General features: G+C 48.0%; 1 protein-coding gene across 18 annotated transcripts in view; it reads right to left on the bottom strand.

The window, feature by feature from the left end:
* Nucleotides 1–775: 775 nt before the first annotated feature.
* Nucleotides 776–15,524, bottom strand: part of ANKRD11 (ankyrin repeat domain containing 11) — a 236,433-nt gene continuing 221,684 nt past the window's right edge. For 8 of the 18 annotated variants that reach the window (XM_077133297.1, XM_077133299.1, XM_077133296.1 and 5 more), the window contains 4 exons: nucleotides 15,215–15,313; nucleotides 14,989–15,132; nucleotides 13,198–13,290; nucleotides 9,249–11,212 (listed from right to left, as the gene is read on the bottom strand). In XM_077133297.1, the coding sequence (XP_076989412.1) occupies nucleotides 11,027–11,212; nucleotides 13,198–13,290; nucleotides 14,989–15,132; nucleotides 15,215–15,313 (522 nt within the window). In that variant the 3' untranslated portion in view covers nucleotides 9,249–11,026. Of the gene's footprint in view, nucleotides 886–9,246; nucleotides 11,213–13,197; nucleotides 13,291–14,988; nucleotides 15,133–15,214; nucleotides 15,314–15,524 lie in introns of those variants that run through there. The other 10 variants (XM_077133309.1, XM_077133292.1, XM_077133295.1 and 7 more) reach the window with 3 other exon arrangements.

The following is a 15,524-nucleotide window of genomic DNA, read 5'->3' on the forward strand; positions in this document are numbered from 1 at the left end:
GGATGTTTGCCTCATGTATCTGGGGGTTCTCTTGTTAGGTTTGTATATGTTTACAATTGTTGTAAGTTCCTTTTTTAAAAGTGAATTTTGGAGTTTAATGAACACCAAAACAGGGATATATTAAGCAAACAAATACTTTTCTAGTCATCAAATGTGGGACTTAAAGCATCCCTATAACACTGGAGATCCAGCTGGTTCCTGAGAGGCGTTCACTATCACAAAAGGTTTTCCCTCTTTGAACTACTTATATTTTGTAGCAGAAACAAAGTTCTGCAGACACCCTTCTCCCTTCTGCCTCAGATGTATTCACAAATAGCCTCTTTTCATAGAGTTCAAAAGGAAAACAAACAGCTTTCTTGCGTAACTAGTTGGCCTGTTATTCTCACCCTGGGGTCTGATCTAGTACAAGGATTCGGGGCACCAGATTAAACCAGAAATTTCTAGGATACCAGTGGCTCCTTCACTGATTTTTCTTATGAGAGGACGGATGCCTTTTTCCTAGGGAAGGGTCTGAGATTGTCGCGCCAGTTACAGTCACAGAAAGCAGAGTGGGGAAGAGGGAGAATGAAAAAACAAAGTGGTGAGAAAAGAATGAGGCTTTCGTGATCGACCCACACCCGGAGGAGTAGTCACACGCGAGTGCTGAGGTTGGCACTCACATGTGACTGTTCTTCAGAGGCCATTCGTAAATGTCACTGGGCTGAGTTCTGTCTTGGGGCTCATCTGCCAAGTGGAGGTCACCCTGCCTCTGTGGCTTGGTATAGCCCTGCTCTGGGAGAGAAGACCACCTGGATATTTCCAAGTCCGAGAGGGCTCCGCAAGCAATCAGATGCAAGCCGAGAGGAATGGGAGAAGAGGAGAGAACAGTTGGTCACTGAAGTCTTCCTGTGATGGAGAGAGTTTAAAATGGTTTCCACAAATGTGTTAAGAAATGGGAAGATGAACTGTAATACTAAAGACACAAGATATTCCTTCCAGAGGAAGGAAGCAGACCTTGAAACAGTGTCAGAGGGTGATGTGCCCAGAGCTGCACAACTGTGACCTGTCCCTGGAGAGAAACACCCCAGGCAGAATGGAAGCAGTCCCCCTTCTGCTCACCATTTCCTTCAGTAGTTTTAAATATTCCACACCCAGAGTCCTGCAGGAATGAATCACAAGTGTGATACGAGAAGTGAGACAGAGGGCAAGGAACATGAATAATAATGCTGAACCCGTCATATTTCTTTATCTCTTCCAAAATTTCCCAGCCAGGTAGTTGTAGGTTGTAATATGATTTGATAATGGGGTGGGGGGGAAGGTGGGGGGTCTCAATAGAAATATGACCTGGGAAACCAGAATTTAACCGTTTCCTCTGTGGGCTGCTGAGTTCTGTGGAAATATGTGAAGAGCCTTCAATCTAATCTGTCTCACTGGGAAAGGGAGCAGGAACCAGGGAGAAGATATGGTCAGTGACGTGCATCTCATCACTTTGCGTCTGGAAGAAAGGAAGACGTGGCGACTGCTGGGGGAATGCTGTCCTGCCTCTTACCACTGGCCAGATCAGATGCACACGGGTCAGTGTTACTGCTTCCCTCTGACCCAGGCCGGAAGCCAGGCATCCGTCTCAACGTGAGCAACCCCCACCCCCAAGCACACGTCCTGTCATGGTCGTGCAAGGTGTTTACGTCGTCTCAGCACCCACTGGTTTTAATCCAGTGGGTACTGGGATATTTACTGTCTTGGAAACTATTACAAGTTCTTAATGGGTTGACCTTTTACCAATGTATAATGTCCTTCTTTGTCTCTTGTAACCCTTGATTTAAAGTCTCTTTTGACTGACAGTAATATAGCCACCCTGCTCTCCTTTGGCTGATAATTGCCTAAAATATCTTTTGCCAACCACTTTGTGTCTTTATGTCTAAAGTGAGTCCCTGGTACATAATATATAGGTAGATCATGTTTTTTCTTAATCCATTTTGCCCATCTCTGCCTTTTATTTAGAAAGGTTTAATTCATTAGTACTTATAATAATTACTGATAAATAATTTATGCCCCCTGTGTTGGTTTCAAAGGATTTATGTACCCTAGAAAAGCCATGTTTTAGCCCTAATCCCACTTTTAAAGACAGCTGTTTCTTCTAATCCCTAGTCAATACCGTATGTTGGAAACTTTTATTAGATTATCTCAGTGGAGATGTGACTCAATCAAGTGTGGGGATTAAGCTCGATTAGGCAGAGACGTGTCTCTACCCATTCCAGGTGGGCCTTGATTAGTTTACTGGAATCCTATAAAAAAGGAGACATTTTTTGAAGACAATGCCTTTGAGAATGACGAGAAAGCTACAGCAGAGCTGGTCAGAGCCACGAGGCTGAGAAAACCACAGTGGCCACAGCCAGAGACCTTTGGAGATTCTAGGAGAGCAAAGAAGGACGATAGAACGCTGCAGAGCCACAGAGCAGAGTCCACCAGTCAGCGACTTGTGGAGATGCAGAAAGAAACACCTCCTGGGGAGCTTCAAGAAACAAGAACCCAAAAGAGAAAGCTAGCCGACTTCACCATGTGCCCTTCCAGCTCAGAGAGAAACCCTGAATGTCACCGGCCTTCCTGAACCAAGGTATCTTTTCCCTGGATGCCTTGGATTGGACATTTCTATAGACTTGCTTTAATTGGGACATCTCCACAGCCTAAAAACTGTTAACTTGCAACTTATTAAATTCCCCTTTTTAAAAACTGTTCCATTTCTGGTATATTGCATTCCAGCAGCTAGCAAAGTGGAACACCCTCCATTTAATGATTTCCTGTGTGTGTCTTATATGCTTTTTGTTCCTTAGTTTCTCTGTTACTGTCCTCTTTGTATTTCATTGACTTTTTTTTGTAGTGTACTGTTTTGATACTCTTTGTTTTCCTTTTCAGAATATTTTTAAAGTTATTTTTTTAGTGGTTATCCAGTGGCTTATATTAACATCTTAAGCTTTTAACAACCAACAATGAAGAATATGAACTTAGTATATCAATAGTATAGAAACGCTCTGTTCTGTACATCTCTGGTCCTACCTCTTTATATTGTTCTTATTTTAACATCTTTACTCATTTTGTGCTCATTAACATAGATTTATACTTTTTTTTAATGCTTTTGCCTTTTAAGTCATCTGGGAAAAAAGAGGAATTACAAACTTAATTTTATATTTATGTATGTAGTTACTTTTACCAATGTTTTTATTTCTTCTTATGACTTTGAGTTACTGTGTAATGTCCCTTACTCATGTTTCTTTTAGGGCAGGGCCATTATAATGAATTCCTTGAGGAGTTGTTATTCTGAGATATATTAATTTCTCCTTCATTCTTGAAGGATAATTTGGCCTGATATATAATTCTCGATTGTCAGTTTTTTTCTTTGAATATTTTGTCATCCTACTGTCAGCTTGTCTCTGTATTTCCTAGTGAGAAATCCTGCTGTCACTCTCATTGAGGATGAGTTATAGATGGCAAGCCACTTCTGTTTTGCTGTTTTCAAACTTTCTCTGTCTTTGGGTATGAAAACTTGACTGCGGTGGGTCTCAGTATAGACCTCTTAATTTGATCTCAGTTTGCATTTGTGGAGCCTCTCAGATGTGCTCATTCCTACCTTTCTTCAGATTGGGGAAGTTTCAGCCATTCTTTCTCAAATAACTTTTTCTGCCCCCTTTTCTCTCTGTTCTTCTACCACTGCTATGATGCTTGTGTTTGCTTGATGTTGTTTATTTTTCTTTCTTTTTTTTTTCTGTGCTCCTGCAATGGATATTTCAGTTGCCTAATCTTCAAACTTGTTGACCGTTTCTTCTACCTGCTAAAATCTGCTGTTGAACCTCTCCAATGAATTTTTCATTTCAGCTGTTGTATTTTTCAGCTACAGAATTTTTGGGTTCCTTTTTATAATTTCTGACTCATTCTTAAAGTTCATTATTGGCTCCTACCTTGTTCTCCTGATACGCCTTAGTTTTCTGTCCATACATTGTTATTAATTTTGGGTAAAGTCAGTCACGTTTTAAAGAAATGTAAGAAAAAATCTTAATATTTACCCATATAGTTAGCATTGCTTGTGTTTTTCATTCCTTTGTGTATACCCAGATTTCCATCTTATATCATTTTCCTTCTGTCTGGAGGACTTATTTTAACCTTTTTTGGAATGTGGGTTTTCTGGCTATTAATTCTTTCCATATTACATGTGTCTATTTCACCTGTACTTTTGAAAGCTATTTTTGCCAACTAAGAATTCTAGGTTGCCAGTTTGTTTTATATCATCGCTTTATTGAAGCTGTTCCACTTTCTTTCTTGCATTATTTCTAGCAAGACTCTGCCCTCATCTTTATCTTTGTTTTGTTGTACATAGCAGGCTTTTTTTTTTCCTTCTGTTTTTATGATTTTTTCTTATCTCTGGTTTTATATTTTTCATTTCAGACATTGCAGTTTTCATCTATAGAAGTTAGATTTGGACCTTCTTTAAATCACCAATTCCTTTACTTAACTTTCTGAACATATGGACTACAAATGAACTGTTCTAACATCTTTGTATGCTAATTTTAACATCTCTGTCAGTACTGGATCAGTTTCAGTTGTTCACCTAATGATGGGTTGCCTTTTTTCTGCCTTGGTAATCTGACATTGGATTTCAGATACTTTGGATTTTACTTTGTTGGGTACTGTATAATTTTATATTCCTATAACTCTTAAGTTTTTCCCTTGGATGAAAATATTTTGTTTTTTTGAGTCTTGCTTTTACAAATTGTTAGTTGTGTCTGGAGCAGTGCTCAATTTAGGCAAGACCTTACTGAGTATTCTACGTAACAGTCCTTCAGTTATTAGCTTTTTCAGCCTTACTGGTTGGAACTGGTGCTCTTCCTGTCCCTGTATGAGCACCAGGTGCTAGTTACCTTTAATCTTTTAAAAGACTGTTTCCCTCTGGCCTTGCATAATTTCTTCATGTGTGTGAACTCCGAGCGTTTCCACAGGTATGGACTCTGGACTGGACTACCTGAGTGTCTGGGCGTACCTTCTGCAGCCCTCTGGGGTTTAGTCTCTGCACAGCTCTCTCCACTCTAGGGTTCTGTCCTGTGGACTCCAGCTGCCCTGTTCTCTCTGGACTCTCAGTCCTGTCTCCTCAAGTCAGGAAATCTGCCTGACTCTGCATCTGTTTCCCTCTGTTATTCCACAGCATGGAAATTCTCTCAAGTCAGTAAGCTAGGACAGCCACAGGCCTCTCGCTGTTTTCTTCCCTTCTCTCAGGGATCCCTGCCATTCATGCTCTGGGGTCTAATGTCTTGAAAACCATTGTTTAATTTTATTCTGTCTTGGTTCTTGTTTGTTTCTGACAGAAGGTGACTCTTGTCTTTGTAAGTCTGTCTTGACCAGAAGTGGAACTCCTCCATCTGTGCTTTTGCTTCTGTCCCATCTGTATCATATCTGAAATGCGTTTTTTGTAGAGAGCATGTAGTTAGATCACATTTTAAAAAAAAATCCATTTTCAGATTCTGCCTTTTAATTGGTGTGTTTAAATCATTTATACTTATTGTAATTATTACTTTGGATTAGGTCTACTATTTTATTGTCTTCTCTTTCCTGGGTTTTTCTTTCTTGTTTTCCTTTTACTATTTCCTTTAGGGTTAGTTAAATATTTGTTTGCATCCCATTTGAAATGACCTATTATTATTATTATATATATATTTTACTATATCTGTTTACATGGGCAGGCACTGGGAATCGGACCCGGGTCCTCGGGCATGGCAGGCAAGCACTCTTACCTGCTGAGCCACCGTGGCCTGCCCACTATATCTCTTTATGTAGTTCTTTTCAGTGGTTGATCTAGAAAGTACATAATTTGTAATTTTTCTTTTAGCTTTCCTTCATGTGAAAATGTCTTGATTTCACCTTCATTTCTGAAGGATAAGAATTCTGAGTTGGTCATTATTTTCTGTTTTCCCAGCACTTAAAATAAAGGTTGTGCCACTTCCTTTTGCCTCCACGGTTTCTCTTGAGAAATCCGCAACTATTCAGATGGTCCCCTGTATATGGTGGTTGTTTTTATTCCTGGCTCCTTTCAAGAGTTTTTCCTCAGTTTCCTGAGTCTATAGGTTTAGTTTTTTTGTCTACCTTGGAAGTTTGCCAGCTATTTAATTCTTCAAGAATTTTATGAACTCCAGTGTTGATGATTTGGAGGCTTTATGAAACACAGAAGGTCATGCTCTTCATGTGAGTCCAGTTCTATGGGTGTAGACCTGTTGTGGGTGGGACCTTTGGATTAGGTTCTTTCAGTTGAGCTGTGCTCTAGGGGGGTCTTCATTCTCTTACTGGAGTCTTTTATAAGACAATGAAATACAGAGAGAAATATGCAGATGACGGACAAAAGGACATAGAAAACCAGAAAGAAAACCACAGATGGAGCAGCCAGAAGCTGAAAGCAACTACATAAGGGAGAGAAGGACCATAGATGCCACAATGTGCCCAGCCGTGTGCCCGCGTCCATGGTCACCTGTTGATACCTGATTTGGGCCTTTTCAGGGGCTCAGAACTGTAAACTTGTAAACTAGGAAAAATCCCCACTGTTAAAAGTCAGCGCATTTCTGGTATATTGCACTTCGGCAGCTTTAGCAAACTAGCACATCCGCACTTTCTCGTCTCCTTCTGGGGTTCCAGTGGTGTGAATGATAGACCTTAGTTGCTGCCACCCAGGTTAACCAAGGGTTTGTCCACATTTTAAAATCCCTTATTTCTTTGTTGTTTGGATTGAATAATTTCTGTTGCCCTTCAAGTTCACTGAATGTCTCCTTTGTCATTTCCCTTCTGATAGTGAATATGTCCAGTGAGTTTTCTATCTTATGTTTGTTTTTTCTTTATGTCTTATTTCTCTAATGAGTTGTTCTGTTTTAACATTTGTTTACAAATGTTAGTGATCGCATCTTGGCACTGGCGTCTGTCTTTTCCTGTGGAATTTTCGTAGTTCTCTGTGTGCCGAGTAAACGTGGGTTATGTCCTTGAGGTGTGAGACTCTGGGTCTTTTCCGGTCGCCTGGAGACCGCTGGTCCTCTTGCTCTGGCAGCCAGTTTGCCTGGTTAAGCTCGCGCTGCTAGCTCTAAACCACCTCCTGCGGGCTGCGGGTCCAGTGTCACTTCTGTCTTCAGGGTTCTGGAGTACTTTGGAGGACCTGAGCACGCATCACCTGGGGTCAGCCTGGGCTCTGGGCACGGTCTGCCCTCACAGACTCAGTGCTCTTTAGGGGCAGATGCATGCATGGGTCAGCGAGGCTGAGCACTGAAATTCAAAGTCCACTTCCAAAGCCCCCTCGTGACATCCTCGTCCTTTCTTGCCCTGGACCTCATCTTTTCAGACCTCTGGGCAGAAAGTTGGGGCCTGGTTAACCTGCTCTGCCCTGCCATGGGCTTTTGTGTCTGCATGCAGTGGGAGGACAAAAAGAAACAAGCAGTGGGGGGCCCTGGTCTCCTAGGAAGTGTCTCCCCTCATAGCTGTTGCTCCTGTTGGCCTCTGTTCCTACTGGTCCGGTGCTACGGCCTGGGCCATATGAGAACAGTGGAAGAGCCACACCGAAGGGTTTCCATGCCTGCTCTGAGCTTTAGATCCCCTTCTCACGCCTGTGGCCAGAAGCAGTCGTCTCCCTTGGACCGGTCTCTGCACCGCGGCACTCACTGCTAGGTTACTGGCTGTACTTTGTGTTCAGACTGGGAAGTGCTGGAGGAAAAGAAAGTGGGGAGCACAGTCCTGATTTGGTGGTACTTTTCCCCTTTCCACCTCTTGCTACTTCCTTCTCAGTCTTCAGGTAGCTGCTTCCTGTGTTCTCTGGGTTTTCTGACTGTGTTCACTGGAGAGATGGCAAGGTGTGCTCACCTCACCTCCCTTCCCTTCTCGGTGGGCAGCGTTGCTTGCAGCTGCTGGTGCAGGTGGGATGAGCAGTGCCAGCAGCTCCCGTGGTTCGTGTCTATAGCCTGGTGTGTGGTACAGTTGGCTCGATGCAGACCAGGAGGGACGAAAGGCCTTGAAAATTTCATTGTGCTTAGTTTCCTCAGGAGAGGCCAGTGCCGCGCAGGGCCACGTGGGAAAAACACCAGGGGAGGCTGCAAGGCAGAGCGCAAGTGGGACTGAGAAAATGTCTTTGCTGTGATTTCTGTAGGAATTGTCAAAGTGGGAGGCAGAACATTACCCAGCATGGGATTGGCCGGCTCTATTTGAAAGTGCTGTCCCTGCAGCTGGGGCCACAATATTCTAGGATCATTCTAGGAGTAACACCTGTCCTGTTGGGAGCCCAGAGATGTTACACCATTAATGTAGAAAAGCCGGAAGCTGTGGTCAGCGCCCTCCTCCTCAGGCTCTGTGCCCTGCTCTTTGTAGCTCAGGGTGTTGCTATTTCCAGTAACTCCATCGACAAAACCAGTCTTTTTGTTAGAGGTCACCAATCCCCCTGCTTTCTCCCGCAATACTTCTTGTTGTTATTTAGGTGGTGGATATGTTAGCTCAAAATCTTTTTTCTATGAAATCATCTCAAAGATTGATTCCCTGCTTTCCCTTATGATTTCTTCTTTGACCCATTGGCTATCTATGAGCATGCTGTTTCATTTTCACATACCTGTGAATTTCTCTAATCTCCTTCTGTTATTGAGTATTCATTTCATTCCATTGTGGTCAAAAAACATACTTTATATCATTTCCATCTTTTAAAATGTATTCCCGTGGCTGTTCTGGAGAATGCCCCTGTGTCTGCTTCTGTGGGTGGAGAGCTCTGCAGGGCGTAGCGTACAGGGTTGGCCCATCTTTCTGCCTGACTTTCTGTTATTGAAGTCTCTAACTGGTGCTGTTGAGTCCTGTTTCTCCTTTCAAGTCTGTCATTTTATTAAGGCTGTCCCCAGCTGGGGAGGTGCTGGGGACCGCAGTAGGGAACCCCCTTCTGTCCTGTGGCCTCCAGAAAGGACTGCTGACCTTGGAATCCATCCTGACCAGGCCTGCGGTGTGCCTGCCAGCACTGCACCACGTCCCCAGCAGCCCCCACCTCCCATTGGCCCTACATCCTGGGGTGGAGTCATGCAGAACTTCTGGCTTCAGACCAGAGTCTGACCCTTTAGCCCAGCTGCTCTGCCATGAGGCCACTGCTGTGCTCAGAACTGAGTGCTTCACTCACAGACCTCATGGTCCAGGACCAGTGGTGCCCCTGGGGAGGGTGGGTGGGGAAGGAGGGCTGGCTGAGGGTGTGACACCCTGGGTGGGGGCCTGAGCAGGGAATGTACAACAGAGGCCTCCGCTTTGGGGGCTGCTTGGTGGGCCCTGGGGCCCTGGAACCTGTGCCCTGGGGTGGACAGGTGAGGTATTGCCATGGCCCTGCCAGGCCACCCCTTCCTGTGGGTCATCACCCTCAGAAGACAGACCAGGCAAGAAGCCCCATCTGCTCCGTAGAAGGGCGACCACCTTCCTAGCCCAGAAGCACAGAGGTTTGTGCCCTTAGCATCTGTTGGAGATGCTCCGTTCATGGTTCCTGCCCAGCACAGGCTTCCCAGCGCAGCTGCAGCCTCGCCTAGAAGCATCACATGGGCTAAGCCGAAGCTCTTGGGTGCACCTCACCTTTCACTACAGTCCGTGCCCACCCAGGAGCTGAGATGAGGGGGTCACCCACCCAGGAGCTGAGATGAGGGGGTCACCCACCCAGGAGCTGCGATGAGAGGGTCACCCATCCAGGAGCTGAGATGAGAGGGCCATCCATCCAAGGAAGTGACGCCCAGAGTGTCTCATGGAAAGCAGCATCTGGGTCTGCAGCCCTGTCCTGCTGGAGCAGCAGGCCCCACACAGCCTGTTTCCCTGCTCGTGCTTCTTCCTCGTCCTGGTTCTTTGCTGATGACTTCAGACCTGTGCTGGCTGCCTGGGTGGTAGAGGACAGTGGCCAAGGGCTGGCCCTCTTGACTGCCCACATAGCCCTGCAGCAGAGAGCTGAGACCTAGAGGGCGGAAGGACCCTGCTTCTCAGGAGCTAAGTGCACCCCCTCCACAGCCTTGTCTGTCTGCCTGGATCCAGGAGGAGCACAGGAGGATGACGAAGGTCTCTGATGCTGGGCCTGGTCCCCCCTGCCCTGGCCTTGCTGCCCCTCCATGAAGAGGGCTGAGTGGCTGTCCCTCTTATCATGAGGCAGACAGCTCCTCCTTAAAACCATTCAGATGTAAGCAGCTCCTTCTCTTTAAGGACATACCTAAAAATTCCACCCTTCCTGGAAGAGGCTCTGCCTGGTGGGGACATGGCACACACCAAGGTCACTTTAGTTAACTTATTTATTTCTTTACACATAACTGAAAGTGATGTTACAGTACATAAGTTATTTACAACTGTGCAGTAATGTGTTGCAAAATAAATTATCTAGAAGGCAGCAAAAGTACATTGTGAATGTATATAAAACTGTACAGCGCTTACGGGTACACTTTTTATATGATTATTGGCTCTGTAGTGTTTCAAGTTATGTTCTCAGAAAGAGAAACAAAATGCCCAAGATTAAAGGAAAAAATATACAAACCACGTGGATTTGACTCCATTAAAAACACCAGTGGGAGGGAGAGTCCTGGCTCCGCCGGAGTAGCCTCCCCGGTGGGCAGGCGTCCCTCCCTGGCCGGGGCCCAGCCGGCTGCTTCACCTCCCCAACAGGAGGCCTTTGTCTGTGAAAAGTGGATGTCTTAATTGTTTTTCCTTTAGTTGATCAGAACGGAACAAGAAATTTAAAAAACATATTCCTTTCTGCAACGTGTGAAACGTCTCTGCAGCTGGCTGGAAACAAGGGTGCGAGGGGAGCCGCCATGTCCGCGGGCCTGCGCGGCAGGGAGCGCCAAGGCCCAGCGGCGGGAAGGCCGCCTGTCCTCCCTGCGGCAGCTGGCCTGCCTCCCAGCACCGGTCTGGAGGGGGGACGTGAGCAAAGTGCAGTTTTCCTCCCCGAGCTCCTTCCCGCCCCGGTGGGTCAGATGCCCCTCCTGTGCGATGCGGGGACCCCTCAGCCAGCGCTGGGGGGGGTGCGAGCCCGGCCGCCCAGCCACCGTCACGCTGGCAGGAGCACGAAGTCATCGTTGACGTCCACCATGGGCACGTAGAAGGAGGGCACCTCGTTGACACACAGCGATTTGTGTCCTGCAGGGTCCAGCTCTTGGACCTTCAGCTGCCACTCCATCCGCTGCACCGCGTTCAGCGCCGCGGCCTCGTGCTGCTGCCGCATCAGCAGGCACGTCTGCAGGGGCAAGAGGGCAGGTGAGGGCGAGGCAGCACAAGCAGGCCAGGGCTCCCCAGGAAGGGCTGTGAGGCCACCCGCTTTGGTCACCCACGGCAGAGGGGAAGGGGTGGGCAGGTTGGGCCATGCCCATTAGGGTCAGCTAGCCTGACCACCCCAGGTCTTTAAACAGTCTTTGCCCCAAGGAACCTGACTCAGCAATACACGCTGATCACCCAGGAAGCTGGTTTATTCACCTTCTGACTCAGCCTTTCAGGCAACAAAGGATCTTCCTAAAATTTAAAGTTTTGTTTTCATTGTTTTTTGTTTTACAGTTATTTCATTTGTGGTCAATAATGTTGGTTTTATTCACATTTATATAGTAAATTGTACCTTTTTAATTTATTTAACTGGTATCCTTTTAAGGAGCATGTTTTAGGTAATTAATATTCAGTAGGTAGAAAGTAAAAGTTTCTTTAAAGCTGAAAACTGAAATAACTGAATCTGATGGTTATCCCCTCCCTAACGTGCACTAAGGACCCAGGGCCCAACTGCGTGTCCACAGCAGGCCGGGCTGCAGTTGAAGGAGAAAAAATACAAAGAAATTTTGAACTTTAATTTTACTTCTCCAATGGTAATACTGATGTTGTCATTTTGAAACTACTTTTTCTTATGTTAAAGGACAGGGAGGGGAATGCAGATGCTCGGAGTTTAAGTTTTCCAGCCTTAACCGTTAGTGGTGTGGTGGCTTCCCACAAACATGCAGATACGCAGTGTGGAGGCGAGCCCAGCACGGGTCCCGAGTCCTCGGGTACTTCCTCTAAGACCCCCAGACTCCTCCGTGGGCCGCACTGCCCTCTGCTCTGCGGATGCGGCCTGGGCCGTTCATTACTCATCAGGTGGACGGCTGATGCGTTTCTGGAATGTTTGAGTGAAAAAATCCATATATATCTTTGCACAATGTTCTTCTTTTTCTTAAATTCAGTCTGAGGTTCTAAAAATGCTGTGTACATTGACGATGTTTGCACTCACATCCAGCATTTTTATTTCCTCCTTTGTAAACTATCTCTTTGTATACCTTGCAATTTCTTCTGTTGTTTTTATTAGTTTTACACAGTAAGAAAATTAGACCTATGTGACTTATTTGCTGTATAGAAGTCTCATTTTAATGTAGTCAGATGATACTTTTTCTTCTGGAAGGACAGCTTTCCCTGCACGCTATTACTCTAGGTTTCATTTAAGGCTTACATATTTGATGATCATCTAGAATCCGCTTTGGTGGGAGGAGTGGGAGGAGTGGGAGGGCGTGGCGTCCGTGAGGCGGCAGACGCTCAGGCCCCGCCCTGCACACCTGCCTCCCCTTCTGGAACGCCACTTTGATCATTACTAAATCGGACTTCCATTCTGTCCGTGCTGCTTTCTGCCCGTTCCCAGGCCAGTGCTGTTGTGTGTGAACTATGTCAGGAGACCAGACAGACGCTCGTGGAAGCGCGGTCCCTGTCTGAGGAGTTGTTCAGTCTTGACCGGGATCCGGGGGCCTTGGGTCCATCTCTCTCCAAGAATCCCTAAGCTTGGAGGAGAGCGAGCGCGGGATGGGGAAGGATCCCTGCTTACTCTTAACCCCAGGGCAGGTTTTCCCGCTAGGCCCTGCCTCATAGATCTTCTAAGGGGATCTGTAATTGGAAGGTCATTGTTTTTAGTGATTTATGGGTGTTCCAGGTGTACAGCCCTAGCAGTGTAAAGAACATGCAGCTTCCTTGGCGCCTCTCTCTACCTCTCTGTCTCCTACATGTTCTCCGGTCTCCTTCTCAGCCCTCCCAGGGCAGGGGCAGCACAGCCACCATGCACACCTGGGCAGTGGGAGGTGCTCTGAGGCGGCAGGGCAGGGAGGGGTGCACAGGGGGACCCTGGCTGGGCTGAAAGAGTCTGAAATGGTCCACTCCACACCTGGGACCCAACAGCCTCCCGGCTCAGGTGAGGTCCTAGGAGGAAGGGCAGACACTGACCTTCATCCGGTCGTATTTATCATCCACGTCCTGTAACCAGGAAATGAACTGCCGGGCGTTGAATCGGTCGCGCACTGATTTATTTTCATCGCCCTGTAGAAGGAATCCCGTGTGTGTGGGGGGAGGTCATCAGGAAAAGAGAACACAGGTACAGCGGACTCCAGGACCTGCCTCCCCCGCGTGAAGGAGTCCTCCCCGCTCCGTCCCAGAAGGTTGCGGTGGTGCTGGCTGCGGGCCTCACCCTGGGGGCTGCAGCACTGCCTGCGTGACCCTGACGGGTCTCCACAACACGCAGGAAACATGCTCCCAGAAGGGAGACAGCAAAGGGTGCATGGCACCGTGGCTGAGAGCACTTGCTCCTATCCTTTCATCTGTGAGGTCCCAGGTCCTGCACGCTCTTCACGGTGAGCGCTGTGAGGGCGAGCACATGCTAGCCCAGCGTCTGCACCGACCATCCTCTGCCATCTCTCTGTGTGCTGCTAACCTGGCTGCAGGTTGGTGCCACGCAGAATGGTTTTACCCACAAAGGGCTGTGGTCCTCAGACAGGGAGCCTCAGTCACACTGCCTCATTATGAGGAGCGAAAACGAGTCCCTGGGTCCTGGTGAGAGTCGGCACAGCTGCCACAGTCAGCTCGGAACAGTGGCTGACATCAGAGTGTATTCTGGGAGAAACGGTGGCTGCCTAAGCCTTCCCTCTTGGTTTGGCATTCAAAAACAAACCCAGAAAAATTAAAAGGAAACCTGCTGATTTTTATTTGAGGTACAAAAAGCAAAAACTTTAGGAATTCGCAATCCCCGAATTAATCACTTGGTCTTCAAATCAAATATTTCGTTTTATAGCTGACTGATAAGTGTACATGTGAGAAATACGCATGAGGATAAATTTTAAAGCAAGACATTTAACACCTATTTAATAAAAACCGGGCTTTTAACTAACAACCACTAACCACTGTGTTGCCACACACAAACCCGGGTGTCATGCAGAGCCCAGTGGCTGCCAGTCCTTTGGGTTCACCTGGTAGGTGGGGGGAGGTGTGACTAGTTTTTTTGGGGGGTCATCTTTCAGGAGAGGCCCGGACATGCACCCCAGCCAGTCCCCAGAGAGCAGAGCCAGAGCTGGGGCTGTAGAGAGGCCAGCAGAGCAAACCACTGTGGGGTTAACTGGGAAAAAGACATATTCCAGCTTGTTCTTAAAAGATCACCCTGGGTCCTGGGCAGTGAATACATTTAGGGAGTAAGAGCCTGAGTGGAGAGCTGGGCAGCAGTGTGAGGTGGCAACAGACACAGAAGACCAAGATGCAGCAGTGCTCGGGGTAAAGCAGGGGTGAAGGTGTCGTGGAGAGGGGGAGCAGGGAAGGGGTACATGCCAGGCCCCAGTCCTAAAGCATGGTGGGAAAAGAAGGGGCTGGAAGGAGGAGGGGATGAATGTATCCGTCGGATGCAGTGAGAGGTTGAGTCAGGGTAACCACTGGCAAAGACACTGGTGTGTGTGTGCAAATCTAGAATGGAGAGGAATGGGGGTGACCAGCTGGAATGGATAATGGAGAAAGTGGGAGGCCTGAAACTGAGCCAGGAAGAGACAGCTCTGGGGCATCCTCATACAGCTCTAGGGTGTCCTCTGGGTCCTCAGACAGCTCCCTGCTCTCTGCGTGGCGGTGGCTAGGGTCTAGAGCAGAGTGCAGGGTCCCCAGCACCCGCCATGCACTCTCACTACAGGGCTCACTATGGGGGCCTGGCTAGGGGAGGATCCCAGGCAAAGAGGCAGGGGTTCCGGCAGTGGGGGGCCTGACCTGGCTCTCGAGCGGCATGTTGTAGACCTCTGAGTCCAGCAGCATGGTACAGGCGCTGAAGGGCACAGCCTGGTTCGCGATGGTTCTTGCCGCACGGCAGTGCACACGCAGGATCTCCTGCTCACAGGACACGATCAGCTTCTCCTGGGGGTGAGGGAGTGAGCTGTGCCTGTGTGCCAGCACCTGCCCGCCTGCCCCCTGACCCCCGCCTAGGGCCTGTGCTCACCCGCTCGATGCTGTGCTGCAGGCGCAGCTTCCCCCGCACGGCCTCCTGCTGCTTGAACAGCTCCTTGAGGGGCTCAGCCAGGGAGGGTGGGGGGGCGATCTGCAGAAAGAGCCAGAGGCAGAGTGAGCGGGGCAGCAGACCCTCCTGGAGCTCTCCCCACGCTCAGGCGGGACATGGCCGCACGGCCCCTCCTCTGAGCACAGAGAACATGCGTGCACACCCGGCCCCTCTCAGCAGCTCCCAGGGAACTGCCTCCCACTTGAGACGACATCAGGGCTCGCAGGCAGGGGCTGGTGATGATGCACCAGCA

The sequence above is a fragment of the Tamandua tetradactyla genome, chromosome 16 (assembly GCF_023851605.1).
Source record: "Tamandua tetradactyla isolate mTamTet1 chromosome 16, mTamTet1.pri, whole genome shotgun sequence".
In the NCBI taxonomy this organism is placed as follows: Eukaryota; Metazoa; Chordata; class Mammalia; order Pilosa; family Myrmecophagidae; genus Tamandua; species Tamandua tetradactyla.